At 45.1% G+C, this 13,408-nt stretch overlaps 1 protein-coding gene across 1 annotated transcript in view; it reads right to left on the bottom strand.

The window, feature by feature from the left end:
* EGFR (epidermal growth factor receptor) overlaps positions 1–13,408 on the bottom strand; it is a gene marked incomplete at its 3' end in the record, with an annotated part of 161,154 nt that overhangs the window by 22,880 nt on the left and 124,866 nt on the right. Inside the window, exons 6-15 of the mRNA XM_082014695.1 lie at positions 13,107–13,225; positions 11,675–11,816; positions 10,695–10,811; positions 9,998–10,124; positions 9,821–9,894; positions 8,560–8,650; positions 7,614–7,813; positions 6,436–6,568; positions 4,988–5,087; positions 2,975–3,132 (exon numbers count right to left, since the gene is read on the bottom strand). Coding sequence (XP_081870821.1) covers positions 2,975–3,132; positions 4,988–5,087; positions 6,436–6,568; positions 7,614–7,813; positions 8,560–8,650; positions 9,821–9,894; positions 9,998–10,124; positions 10,695–10,811; positions 11,675–11,816; positions 13,107–13,225 — 1,261 coding nt within the window. The remainder of the gene's footprint in view (positions 1–2,974; positions 3,133–4,987; positions 5,088–6,435; positions 6,569–7,613; positions 7,814–8,559; positions 8,651–9,820; positions 9,895–9,997; positions 10,125–10,694; positions 10,812–11,674; positions 11,817–13,106; positions 13,226–13,408) is intronic.

Below are 13,408 nucleotides of genomic sequence, written 5' to 3'. Positions count from 1 at the left end.
GAACTCACACTATAACACCTTAAGTTACTTCACAGTCATAAAAGAAATGGAAAACCATTGGGCTTTTTAAAGCCTCACAAGAACTTTCCTCTGCCCTTTCTTTCTCATTAACCTTCAGAGTGTCACATTTGTGCTGTGCTGCCGCAACCTTCCCTCTTGGACCCCCTGACTGTTTTCTCACCCCTGTCTAAAATCCCATGGTATTTCATATGAAGCCTGGGGAGACATGTAGTGTTGGTAGTGCCTGCGGAGGCAGGACATGTCAGCCAGTGCTATTAACTACAGTGGTGGCTTCTCTCCCTCTTGCTCTTCAACCCCAGTGGCTGTGGCTGAATTTAATTCCCGTACTCTGGAAGAGTGGCAAGGGAAAACCAAATCCTTTAACGCCGAGCAGATTAATGAAGCTGGTGTGTGTCATTAGTTGCTGGAGGTATAAATGGGGTAATTCCAGGGCTTTTGGGATGTCATTCTCTTTATTGGAGTGTATTTTGTCAGCTGTAGTAAAAGCAAAAGTAAGCTTTTTGTACAAAATCCCTAAGCAGGGAAAATGGGAGAGAAAGGGTCTTTTGGGCTGAGCAGGAGAAAGCTACCTCCCTTCTGTTTTCTAATGAAGGCTGAACAAATGACTCAGCAAAGAAAATTAGTCTAGATGGGATTCTTCACAGCAATACAAATGAAGCGATGCACTACCAGCAAGCACACCTAAAGTGAAAACCCAAAATTCATGACAAAGCTCAGTTGGGAAGAGAAGTCTTCTTTACTTGCAGCTTCTTCAAATTAGGAAAACAGAGCCAGGTCCTAGAAACCCTTACTTGCATGACTACTGAAGTCAGCGCACTTAATCACGCTGATAAGATTTTGTGGGCTCTAGCTGTGAAATTGGACAGGGACAGAAATAAAGTTGTTGTTTCTTGTCACGCAGAAATTGCTGAGACTGTGGTTTCTAAGGATGCAAAAACTTTGCAAGACAGATGTTTTTCCACCCACTGCTGTACAGATCCCACTCCCGCAGTACGACGAGGGGAAGGTGTGAAGAGAAGTAAGTGGCATTACTGACTGCCTTCATGGGACAATGCTGCGCCAGACTGCACGTTCCCATGTTATGCCTCTGACACTGGCTCTCTACCCGGCAATGCCATTGGCCACGGATGTCCCATCCGTAAAGCAAAAACACTAACACTACCTTCTTGTAGCTCTTTTGAGTTCTTCAGGGATACAGCCTATTTCTTCTGCCACATTTGGGCAGCAACTTGAAAAGGGCCATTGAGCAAACAGCCCAGTTCTTTCACGTAAGAGATGAAATTGATACTACTTTTTATGTTCTGCCATAATAATACAGTGCCAAATACACCAAGCCATATGTTGGGTGCCCCTAATTTTAAAAAACATGCCCTTAGCCTACCCCATCACCTGCCAGACTCCTGTGGTACACCCATCCAGTGCTAAAGCCAGGCAGGAATTGACTTTTCTGATGAAATCTGGAGACTTGTATGTGCACAAAGAGCCACCACGTGGCTTGTCATTATGTCGATGTCTGGCAGATTACATTCTTCAAGTTTGCATTCATTGAGTCTAGTGTTTGATCTCGCTATCGAGGCCACACAGTGGAAAGCCTTGTTCAGATGTGGTTACCCATTACGCTGCTCCCAGTGATCACCTGCATTTCCATGTGGCCAGTTAGAAGAAAGATATTGGGTCACCGTGGCCAGTTTGTATCAGTAAGGACTATTGAGGTCATTAATAAAGAGCAAAGTTATTAAGGTCCCTTTTCAACGGAGATCATTTGTTCTCAGGAGTGTGATGGAAAGCCCTGATAAGCCTTGCCTGCGACTGTAACAAAACATGAGGCATTGCTGCAAATCATGGCAAACCTACATGGCTGTTATGGCTACCATCTGAAAACCAGAGCACTAATTCACTAGGAGCACTAGGAAGGGCCGTCACTTATGGTTTTAACCCTTCATCTTCTTTTCTCCATGAAGGTGGGGGTCTGGGCATCCTTCTCTTGAATGACTCGGCAGTTGAATTAGCCAAATGTGCAATGGGATGATGGTTGATCTGCATGTAGTTGGAGGAGTGTTGCAACTTCTCTCTTGCAATGCATATTACAGGCATATTACAGAAGAATTTTGGACTGGACAGACCTGCAGGGCACAGGGCAGGGACCTTTGAAGGAAAAGACACCAAATGTGGGCTGTTTTTTTGCTCTGAAAGCATCACAGTCCAACAACCAAGTCTAAAACGCTAAAAGCTTACTGCACATCTCATGTCCTTTGCAGGTTGGAAACCAGAAGGCAGCTTGTCATGTAAGTTAAGTACAGTTGAATTCACAGCTCATTACAGGTGGTGGTTTAAGCCTGCCCCCAAATGAGGACAAAAACAGTTCACGCAGATTTGGTCTATTGTGAAGCTCATTAATAAAGCCACGCTCAGGAGGCAAGCAAGGCTTTAAACTCGGACCAGGTGCTAGCATATGGAAAGAAGGAAAGAAAGAAAATCACTGTGGTACCCCACTGGGGTTTGTTTCCCTCCTAAAAAATCAAAGGTACAGAGAAAAACGGGGCCTGGGAGCCCAGCATCCACCAGATGTCACTGATGTTCCTCCCAAAAAACAGAGGACCCAGCACCAAGCCAGGTGGTAAAAAAAACAAGGTACATCACTGGTGGGCGAGTTCTGTAAAATTCCAGGAAGTTTCCTATTTAAATCAACAAACAAACCTGTTTCAAACCCCCTAAAACATTTCCTTTTTTTTTTCCCCTTCTGTGTAAAGACGAAGCGGCACTGAACTTTCCCTATTTACAAAGCCCACTGTGCTCTGATGACATTACCTGTGTACTCCTGACCTCTCTCGCTCCCTGCTATTTCTTCTCCGTGGTTTGAAACGGGACCGTCAGGAAGAGAAAGAGCTTGAGACGAGCTGTTCCCCTATTTCTTTTTCCCCCTGCCTCCATGCAGCCCGAGTACATTACTCACCCCCGAGTACAGTTTGGATGGCAGAGCTGGCAAACAGCATTCCCGTCGGCATATTTCCAGACCAGGGTGTCATTCTCGCCCAGAACACCCGCTGGGCAGGATTTCACGCAGTGGGGGCCGTCTATAAAATGGGCACACTTCATGCAATTGTCAGGGCCCTGCAAAGAGAAACAGCTTGTTTATGGTGCCCTTACGTCAGCTTATTCAGGAGGAAATTCGGAAGATACATCTAAATGCTTTCCATTGCTGGAAGTTTTCAGCATCATCTGGTTTTATTACCTTGCTACCCAATATTCTTGCAAGTATTTGCTCTTGTAGGATGGACCACACAAAAGGTAGTACCTGATGTTTAAAGTTAATATTTTCTTGAGTTTCAGTGTTGCTGCTTTATTTCCCCTGCCTTCTGCCTGTTTGGAAAGTTTGCATTGTTCATTTAAAATGGGGAATAATTTAATGACGCCTTGATAAGGCATAAGCTGAAAAGCAGAGGGCCCGGCTGTTGCCTCATGCAATCTACCAGCACACGATTTAAAATGATGGAGCTGGAGCTGCTGTCAGCTCCCTGAAGGACTGGCCTCAAATCACTATCTTCCTGGTTTCTCGGTGCAGATTCTTTGCTCTGTCAGGGAGAAGCAGAGGATTAGGAAGTAACCCAAGGAGTCCATGTGTTTTTTTTTACTTTGAAAAGCACTTAGTTTGTGTTTAAAGGCATTGCCTTTGGCAGAACTATTTTTATTCAGGCTATAACAGCGCCAGGAATGCCCTAAATATGTTAAACCAGCGAAACCAGCAATTCTGGGTCAAATTGTACTATGGAGAAAAACCAGACCAGATCCACAGTGGGACTACACTAAGACACACTATAGGAAGATTATTTTAATTACTGTGATGTCTAAGGGTCACTATAGTAGACTGATTACTAGATGCAGGGCAAATATGGAACAAAGAAGTGGTCACTGCCTGAAGGAGATTATGATTTTAATAACATCCCTTAGGCCATGGTGGTCTAAGCTGGAAGGGAGGATGGAAATGCTTCACATTACTGAGCAGTGACCCTGCAGCCTGATGATGGGCAAAGGTTGAACGTTCAGTGGCTGCAGGGGATGGCAAGAGGTGTTTACAGAGTTGGGTTAAGTAGCACAGAGGAGGATCTGTGATGGACGCAGGAGATTCGAGTTCAATTACCCCCCCCCCAAAAAAAAGAGAATTAGTGTTTTACGATTAAGATATGAACTTGATCTGACTAAAAGGAAACAATTTTGCACTGCTGCCAAATTGGAAATTTCCTAACGCAAAAGAGTATTCCCAAAATTAAAGAAGAACAAAACTGAGGAAGACTCTGGATGACTAGCAAGACTGTATCGACTTTTGTAGAAGGAGCTTTTGTATGAATTTGGAATATTTAAAGAAGTTTGAAAATCCAATCATTTTGTTTTGGTCACCTTTCTTTGAACACAACTTATACCTTAAATTGCTTTAATGTAAGTTTTTACTGTAACCTACTTAGAGGAAAGAACATGGTTTTAAGTAAAAACTGCTTCCTGCATATTTTTTCTGTGTTTTTGGTCACAATTTTATCATGGCTTTTATATAAGGCAACAAGCTACTGTTTCAATCCACTATTTTTACAGTTTTTTCTGTCTGAATAAGGAAATCTAATTTATTCACGCCAACTTGGCAGTTCAGTTCCTGAAATGTTTGCCAAATTACTGTAGCTTTACATATGTAAGTAAGCCTTACTTTTTTTTTCTGGAAAAAGACACAAAAAAGAAAGGCCTTACAATGCCTGCGGCTGTGGATTACACGTATGATGGATGACACAAAAGAGAAATAACACCCTGAGATTCCCCCTCCTGTTTCTGCTCCCCTGCCCCGAGATCTTGCCCTCTAACCCCCCCTTCTCTGCCTGATCCCAGAGAAGGGTAAATGAGACCTCAGGATTATCTCAACATGGGAAATATGTATTAATACACGGTTTGAGGCGCAGGTTTGCTAAGCTGCATCTGCTCTTACAGGTCCAGTGCATGTTGCGTTGTACGCGGTGGAGTTTTGCACCAGGCACTCGGGGTGGCAGGGGAGGCACTTGGAGTCCCTTTCAAACTCCCGCGGCTCCCTGGAAAACAACAAAAAAAGAGAAATAATTAAAACCCAGGCTGATTAACGAGTGATAAATTTTGATTGTCTCTCATTTTCCTGACTTTTCCAGTTTAAAAAGATTGGGATGATGGTACTGAGACAGGAGGAGGTACAGGGGGACCCTCCTGGTTACACCGGTAGCACTTGCTCAGCGCAACAAGGGAGAGGTAAGAGTAGCGGAAATTTGATTGACGGTGAAACACATGGCACTCCAGATTGCACACTACAAATTAGTTTACTTTCCCTTTTAAGCTAACGACACAGAATATTGGCAACGATTTCCAAAGGCTTTTAAATGGTAGTGATGCAAAGAGATCAGCAAAAACAGTTCAAGTGACTCCGAGGCTCCAAATAATAATTAGGAAAGTTAAACAGCAATGCACTGATAATTAAATTCATGCCCTCCCTACAACACACAATGAATCATTAAAATATGAAAGTTGGGAACAGATGGTTTCAATAGCAATAAAGCTGTTCCACTTCAAGTAATGGTGTTATTAATTAAACTAAATCTACCCATCATTTGACACAAAAAATGCCCAGATCTGCCCTTCAGGTCGTAATAGCTGCTGGAGGGAATTCAGTTACAAAAAAGACAGCTGCTGAACTGCAAGTTGCTAGAGAAATACAAACATCAGGGGCATCAGCACCCTGTCAAGTACTTGCTTAACACTCACGATTTTTAAAAGTCAAACTTTGAAAGATTTATTAAAAAATCCCCATCAGTTTCAGGGCTTACCATGCATTTCCCACCTACATCACCTGTTAAACTGACTAAAAAACCCAGCTGCGGTCCTGACACACAGGCAGTGATATGTTTTCCTCAGCCCGAGCGAAGCTGAAGCAATAATTTTGCTTGAAATTGCTGCTCCTAGTACTTTTCGGATGAAAGCTCATGCTCCCTTGACTGCAACTTTGCAAATTGCAAGGGCAAGCCACTCATTTGAGCCAATATAAGAGTCTCTTTGCAGGGAGGAAGCCTACGAAGGAGGGAAGCCCTGGCTCCAGGGGTGACTGAGCTACCAGCGACCGCAACTGGCACCGGCTCTCGCCTGATGTGCTTGACATGACAGGAATAGCTTGGATTTTCACTGTGGCTTTAAGCTCCTTTATTTCTTATGGGAAGGACGCGTAAGGCTTAGCCTCCTTGGGCCTCTAGACAGTCTCCTCATCTGCTTGAGGGAGACAACATCTCTGCAAAGTTGGCAAAATCCCATGCAACCAGAGACCCTATTTTTTGCTTTCTTCTTAGCTACAACACGTTCTAAAAACCCAAACTCACACATCATTGCCAAAACCTCAAGCACCCCCCAGGTGCACCTTACCCTTGCAGGATGTTGCACTGTTTCACACACTCCTTCTGGCGATCGAAAAACCTGCAGGAGAAGCAGTGGAAGGGTCCTGGGCCCCAGCAGCCCACATCCGAGCACAGGGGGTCACAAACGTGCCTGGCAGCAGCTGGGAGAGAAAGGAAGACAAGAAGAGCCATGAACGTCAAGGCAGGAGAGAGCACAAACACAGCACTGCCTACACTCCAGCCTGACCAGCCAGTTTTGCCAACCTGTTTCAAATCAGGCATGAATGGTCCTGGCAGTGTGGAAGAGGAATAATCATGCTTCTCTTAACTCCTAAAGCCTGAAATGAAGAGTGACTTCTGGCCTTTCGAAATAAGAATGATCTCCTCTGTGACAGCTTCAACAGCCTTATAGTAAAAAGCTAAACCAATACCAGGCTGAGAGACTTGGAGTTGTTCAACCTGGAGAAAAGAAGGCTCTGGGAAGACCTTATTGCAGCCTTCCAGTACTTAAAGGGGGGTTATAATGACTTTTTACCAAGGCCTGTAGTGACAGGACAAGGGGCAATGGTTTTAAACTGAAAGAGGGTAGACTTAGATTGGATATAAAGAAGAAACAGTTATGATGGGTGGTGAGATACTGGACCAGGCTGCCCCGAGAAGTTGTGGGTGCCCCATCCTTGGAAGTGTTCAACGTCAGGCTGGATGGGGCTTTGAGCAAACTGATCTAGTTGAAGATGTCTCTTCCCCATGGCAGGGGGGTTAGACTAGATGAACTTTGAAGGGCCCTTCCAACCCAAACCATTCTGTGGTTCTATAATCAATTTCAAAACACAATAAATTCATATTCTGCAAAAATAAATAATTAGATTTTGGCCCAGGAATCACTGCAGTTTAGAACAGCATCATTGAACAACAGCTTTGGCCTTGTCAAAAAAGTCCAGTATTTGAAGTTAGCTTCTGTGTCCTTCAACCTATGTAGCTTCACTATGCCCATAGAGGTGAAGCAGCTTCTTCCCACCTGCTAGACACCATGAAGTCAACATCCTCGGTGGGGAAAAATCCCACTTTTCCCTCACCACCTTCATTAAAGCAGTACCAGTGATGAATTGTGCAGCCAGGGGAACAGAGAGAAAAGAGCCTTGCTTGAATTACTCTTGCATTTCAGCATGAGCTTTCATGGGAAGCAGGAAGGCAGCACTGACTTACCACACTCATTTTTATCTCTGTTCTGTATGATCTTTGTTTTCTGGCTCTGAGTTGCAAACAGGCTGTGCCAGTCCATGGTGTCAGCGTAGCAGAGGTTCTTGTTCTTCATAATGGCAACATCTCCATCACTTATTTCCTTGAGGGAGCGCAGCCCTAAGGACTGTATTTTCAAGTTAACAACGGCAAGGGAATACTGGCCACTAAAATGGAGATGGACAGAAAGAAACCACATGGAAGAAAGCGAATTAATAAGCAGGGTTTTACTCAGCGTGTTTTTTCTTTTGGTTTTCAAATGTGTGTTGCTGTGAACTGAATTTTGTTCAAGCAAGATGCTGCTTAGCCCTCTAAACTTCACGTCTGGTACATGACACACCTATTGTAAAACAACTGCAATACTCATATCTGGATTTGCATGGGCACTTCAAGCTAAAACTGGCAGGACATGTGCGCTCTGTCGAGTAAATGATGTGCAACAGTGGTTGCAGGTAGAGCAGCTATTATTTTGTGCTGGTCCACCGAACCATCCTTCCTCTCGGGTTAAGCCCTGGAGGGTGCTGCAGTGCCGGTATCCGCACTGCCTGGCAGCCACGGTCTTCATCCCCGGCTGCCCAGCTAGCTCAAATCCCAAAGTGCTTCTGATCACACCATAACTTGCCTCAGACTTCAAAGAGTGCTATCTGTCCTGCTTGTGCTTCCAGGCTGGTGGGGGAGACCCTGGTCCTGAGAGCAGGCTCAGGGCAGCCTCCACACGCAGCACAGAGCTGAGGGTCTCATCCCCGCAGGGCAAATTATCTACTGCTACAAATATGGTGCTCTGCTCCTGGCAGGGCTTTTCCCATTTTGTGCTAGTTTTGGGGCAGCTGAGTCTCACACTGCTTGGTGTGCTCAGAAAAATGCGGCTCTAAACAGTTTCTTTTACAGTCGCTCTAGCACATGATTTACTTACTGTTGCTTGGTTCTGCCTCGTATAATCTCCAGATTTTCAAAAGCGTAGAGATCAGTAGCATTATCAGGCCAAGCCTGAATCAACAAAAATCCTGAAATGAAGAAAAGAAGGTTAAAAAATAGTAATAATAAACCCGTGGTCAGTATTGGCAGCAGAACCTCTTCCTTGAGCTCCTCCTGCGCCGGGAGAAGGTGCCTGTGCTTTCCCTATGCTTATCTGAGAATCTCGAAGTGAAACATGACATTTTAGGGAGCAGGGAGCTATTCTTAAACCCCGTTTTATAAACAGTTTACTTCTCAGCCCACCACGAGGGCTCAGGAGCTCAAGAGATGAATGTGTCGGTGAGGTGCACGTCCCGCTCCTCCGAGCCGCCAGCAATGACGGCTCTTGCCAGCAGAAACCCCAGCTGAGAGGCTGCGGGAGACAGCCACCGCTCCGTCCCATTCGTGAGCTGCCCTCAGGGAAAAGGAAAACTGAAGAGAAAGCAGAAACGGAGCGGAACAGAGAGCCGCTCAGAGTCAATTTGCTAAGGCAAGCAGATTTCCTTGCTCAGCCGAGGCACTCGGGAGGAGGGGGAGAATTTGGGAAATTGCAGGCTGCCGTATGAAGCTTTGAGGTTAGTCATTGCTGCCCTGGAGGGAACCAGACAGGTAAAAGACAGAAAGAAAAGGGGAACTGGAATTATGTCTGTGGACCCAGATCTCATGTTATGCTCATTTTATAATGGGCTGAACAAAATTACTTTTAATTGATACTTGGTGCAAGACTTGGCTCCACTGGCCACTTTGTGCTCGTGGAGACACATTCACCCCAAGGAAGAGCTCTTCAGGCTGGAGAGGGTATCTCTGTGAGGATGACGCAAGCCACTGAGCACGATTCCCTAAGGAGCTGCTGAAAGGCTTTCCACAAATAGAAACACACTTGGCTTTTTTTAGCCAGAGTGGCACGCCTCTGCATCACCACATACTTCTTGGGTGGCTGAGGATCTCCTCTGCTTTTAGTCTTTGCTAGGGCTGACAGTTCAGCAGAAGGGATGGTCTGGCCAAATGACACACCTTGGGTGGGAGGCCAGTATGGGTTACGTGGGCGTAATGCTGGCCAAGGGCTGCTGACCACCTTTGTGAAGAGTGACCCCTGGTAGCTCGGAGACAGAAACCGCTTGTTGCACTTCCTTCATGCACTTAAAAAATTTCCCTCCTCTCCCTTTGTGTTTTTGGCAGTACTGATCAGAGACCATCTCAGCTTAAAACCCATTGCTGACCTGATATTTCTTTGACTGTTTTGAAGACATCCAACTTCTTGGGATCCAAGGGCAGAGTCTTCGTGAAGGCATCGCTGAAAAACACAGAATGAGGAATTGGGAAAAGAATGTCTCACCCTGAATTTCTCCTTAGCCCTTCTCCTCCAGTGCTTCTCTCTCCACCAGTGGGCAACTCACCCTAGAAATGCAACTGGGAGAATGCTGACGTCTCCATTGATCTTTGTACAGTTTTTGAAGGAGTCGATGTTTGTGGCATTTATGGAGAGGATCCCTTTAAGTTCACCTATTCCAATGCCATTGCACACTGTTAAAAGAGAAATACAAAAGTCAGGGGGGAGAAGAGTAAAGCCCAATCACATGGAAAGGAATAAACATCAAGATGCCATTAGTCCAGAAGGCACTCCCATGTGGTCAAACCTATCACTGTAAGATGAGTTTCATAGATCTTTTGCCTACTTTTGCTTTTCAGAAAGCACCATAGGACAAACGCTTCCTGTTTGCCCAGCTGTGTAGCTCTGGTCCGAGCGTCTCTGCATATAGGCTCTGGCACATGCCCTTCTCTCTCTTTTGTCCCATTTTCATTTTCTTCCCCTTGATGAGATACTGGGAAGGACAAATGAAGGAGAAGGCTGATGTGCAAGATGATACACATGCACATGACACACAGTTTATCTACTGTACTTGTGATATATCCCAGTTGGAGAGCACGCTCCACAGCCATGTTTCCTGATCAAACCACTTGCTAGTTCTCCAAACTATCACTGGTTATTTATTATTGAATTTGCACTTAATTAAGTTCAGAACTCTGTGTACTTTTTCTAATAAGTTATCTATCATGTCAAAGCCTTACTGGTTTATTCCATGCTTTTTATACCTTTGCTGCATAGCCCATCACACTTTTTACACTTCCGAACACCGTTTTCTTCCACTTCATAAGTATCAGTATTGCATGAGCGAACACAGGAGCCATGGTCTGTCACCACGTAGTTGTCTGGAAAAACAAGGATAGAAAGGTCACTGAGATACAAGAGGGATGCGATGGGGGCTGCACAGACACTTCAATACTAGGAAGAAAAAGGTTTTTGAACTTTTGGCATACTTAGCAAAGTACAGGCATTGATTCTTACAAACATCCTTTGAAGGCAGACAGACATACAATGCTATCACCATTGTACAGAGAGAGGAATGGTCACAGAAGGATAAAACAACATTGCCAAGGTCAGACTGTGCAGCAGTGCCTTAATCGGGATCAATACACGTCCTTCACCTTCACTCACTCTTCCAGGCTAAGGGCCAGGCAGGGCAATGGTCAATCTCATAAAGGGCTATCAGTTCTGTAAGCTAAACCGTCTCTTACATATAAGTCTCAATGGGTTAAAAAAACATGGACATAGAATACCATGATAGGAAAAACAAGCATCTGTAGAGGAAGCAATGATCACAGGCCTTGAGAAGGGAGTGTTTACCAATTACTTGCTATCAGTCCTAGTTAAGAACCAGTTAAGAGTTGATAATGCTTTAGTAATTCACAGGATTGATCCCATATGACTTGTTTGTCCATTGTTTTGATGATTGTCAGATGCTTTTTTACCCCCATCAAGAGAAAAATCTTCAGAAGTCAAAATTTAATGGTTAAAAATCAGGGAAGGTGATGGATGCTGCCAGTTTGAAGCAGCTGTCGTCTTTACCAGCTATTCTCTCATTTTTGCCACCTGTTCCCGGTTCCCACAGAAGCTGAGGAGAACAAGAAAGTGCTCTTGCACTTGGCCATAACGCAGAGGGATGGCACAGGTCCCTACCCACCTCCTTCCAACCTCCAACCTCCTCTGTGGCTGCAACTTGAAATGAACTTACGTGGACATTCCCTCACACAAGTGGCTCCAAAGCTGTATTTTCCATCGGGGTTGACATCCATCTGATAGGTGGTGGGGTTATAGAGGACCAATGGGGGGCATGTGTCCTTGCACGTAGCATCATCCCGAAACTTGCGGCATGCCTGTTGTTGGACAACACCACCCATTAAACTACCAAGTTCTTACAAAGCGACAATGGCTTTACGTTAGCTCTTTAATAACACTCTGATGGGCTCATCTGTTCCCTGCTTAGCTCTAATGGAAAACTCAAGCACCTACAGGGATGGTCCCTCATGCCTTGAAGGTGAAAAGTTGCTTCAGGTTGGGCAATCGAGTTTAATATTTGGAAAAAAAAAAGAGAGAACATGAGGTTTTCTTGTTCTGAACAAGAAACCTTGGCACTTTGGTGGAGAGCTGCTGGGATTCACGTGGGAACAGGAGCAAATCTGCATGCCTTAGACAGAAGAATTTTCCCTACAAGCAGTAACCAGATCAAGACAAATGGTACTTTTCTTGGCCTCTTTTTAATAACCTAAATCAAATCAAGTCCTTTCCTGCTGATTACTGACTTCTTTGGCTAAATATTAAACTGAAGCCATTATATTTGGCTGCAGGTGATGAACAATTTAGCAGGCATTTATGAAGGACAAGTTGGTTCTTCCAACCTAATTCTGCATTAAATTAATACTCATTCTCCTTTCCCCTTTTTTTCTTCCTTGGCTTTCCAGATGGGAGAGAATAACCGTCTTCTCTGTGAGCCAGTAAGGGCATCATAGCTGTGCAATTTATAAGGGGACCAGGAATACAGATAACAACAACAAAACCCAGACTGGGTGGTCACTTAATTCAGAATGAAGTGTAGTGCAAATATGGGGAAGAGTTAAAAACACAGCATGCAGCAACCCCCTGAAACTCTTGTTGTTCCTCCTCCCTCCACTGCCCCAGGGTCCTTGAAACACAGTGCTTTTACAGCAAGAGAAAACAAGAAAGGGAAGCCTTGACATTGTGTCTGAAGTTCAATGAAATGCGAAGAGAGTGAAGATCCATCATATCTGATTACCCTTACAAGGTTTTGCTTTGGTAAACTAAGAGTATTACTGACTAATATTAAGGAGCACATGGCAAAGTTGAGGACCTGGGCCTATGTGGGGAAGTCACCCTACAGCAAACACGTAGCTTGCTGTGCAACAACTTTGAGCTCACTGGGCTCTTGAGGGCACTAATGCTGGTTTGGCATGCGTTAGGAACGTCCACCTGCAGAGTCAGTAAAGACCAGCTAAGGGTGCTGCGACGTTCATGTCCTCTTCCCTCCCACTGACCACCCGTGCAAGGAAGCCCCAGGGCACCCTCCAGGTCAGTGTCTTTCAGAGGCTTTCTCAGATGAAAGAAGGCTGGAGGACAAGGCAGTTATGGAGGTGGTGTAGCATCGTTACCAGGCAGTCGCTCTCTCGAGGCCCTGTGCACCCCGCAGCACACTGGTTGTGGCAGCAGTCGCTGGGCACCTTTCCCCTGCACCGGCCAGAGCACTGCTGGGCACAGATGACTTTGGTTACTGGAAGACACAAGAAAAAAGAAAAAAGATCAGGAATGAAGAACGTTCAAGCTGTACTTGCTGCAATGAGATCAAGAAATATGGACAAAAGGTCTGGTGCAGGATCTGTGCTAGATTTTCCCCATGGGATGTGTAGTCTATCCTCACATAAGGCCAAAGCTCAGGAGGGGTGAGAGCTGGTGT

The sequence above is a fragment of the Phaethon aethereus genome (genome assembly GCF_964289735.1).
Source record: "Phaethon aethereus genome assembly, chromosome: 2".
Classification (NCBI taxonomy): domain Eukaryota; kingdom Metazoa; phylum Chordata; class Aves; order Phaethontiformes; family Phaethontidae; genus Phaethon; species Phaethon aethereus.
Note: the sequence above shows the minus strand (reverse complement) of the source record. Positions and strands in the feature narration are given on the sequence as shown.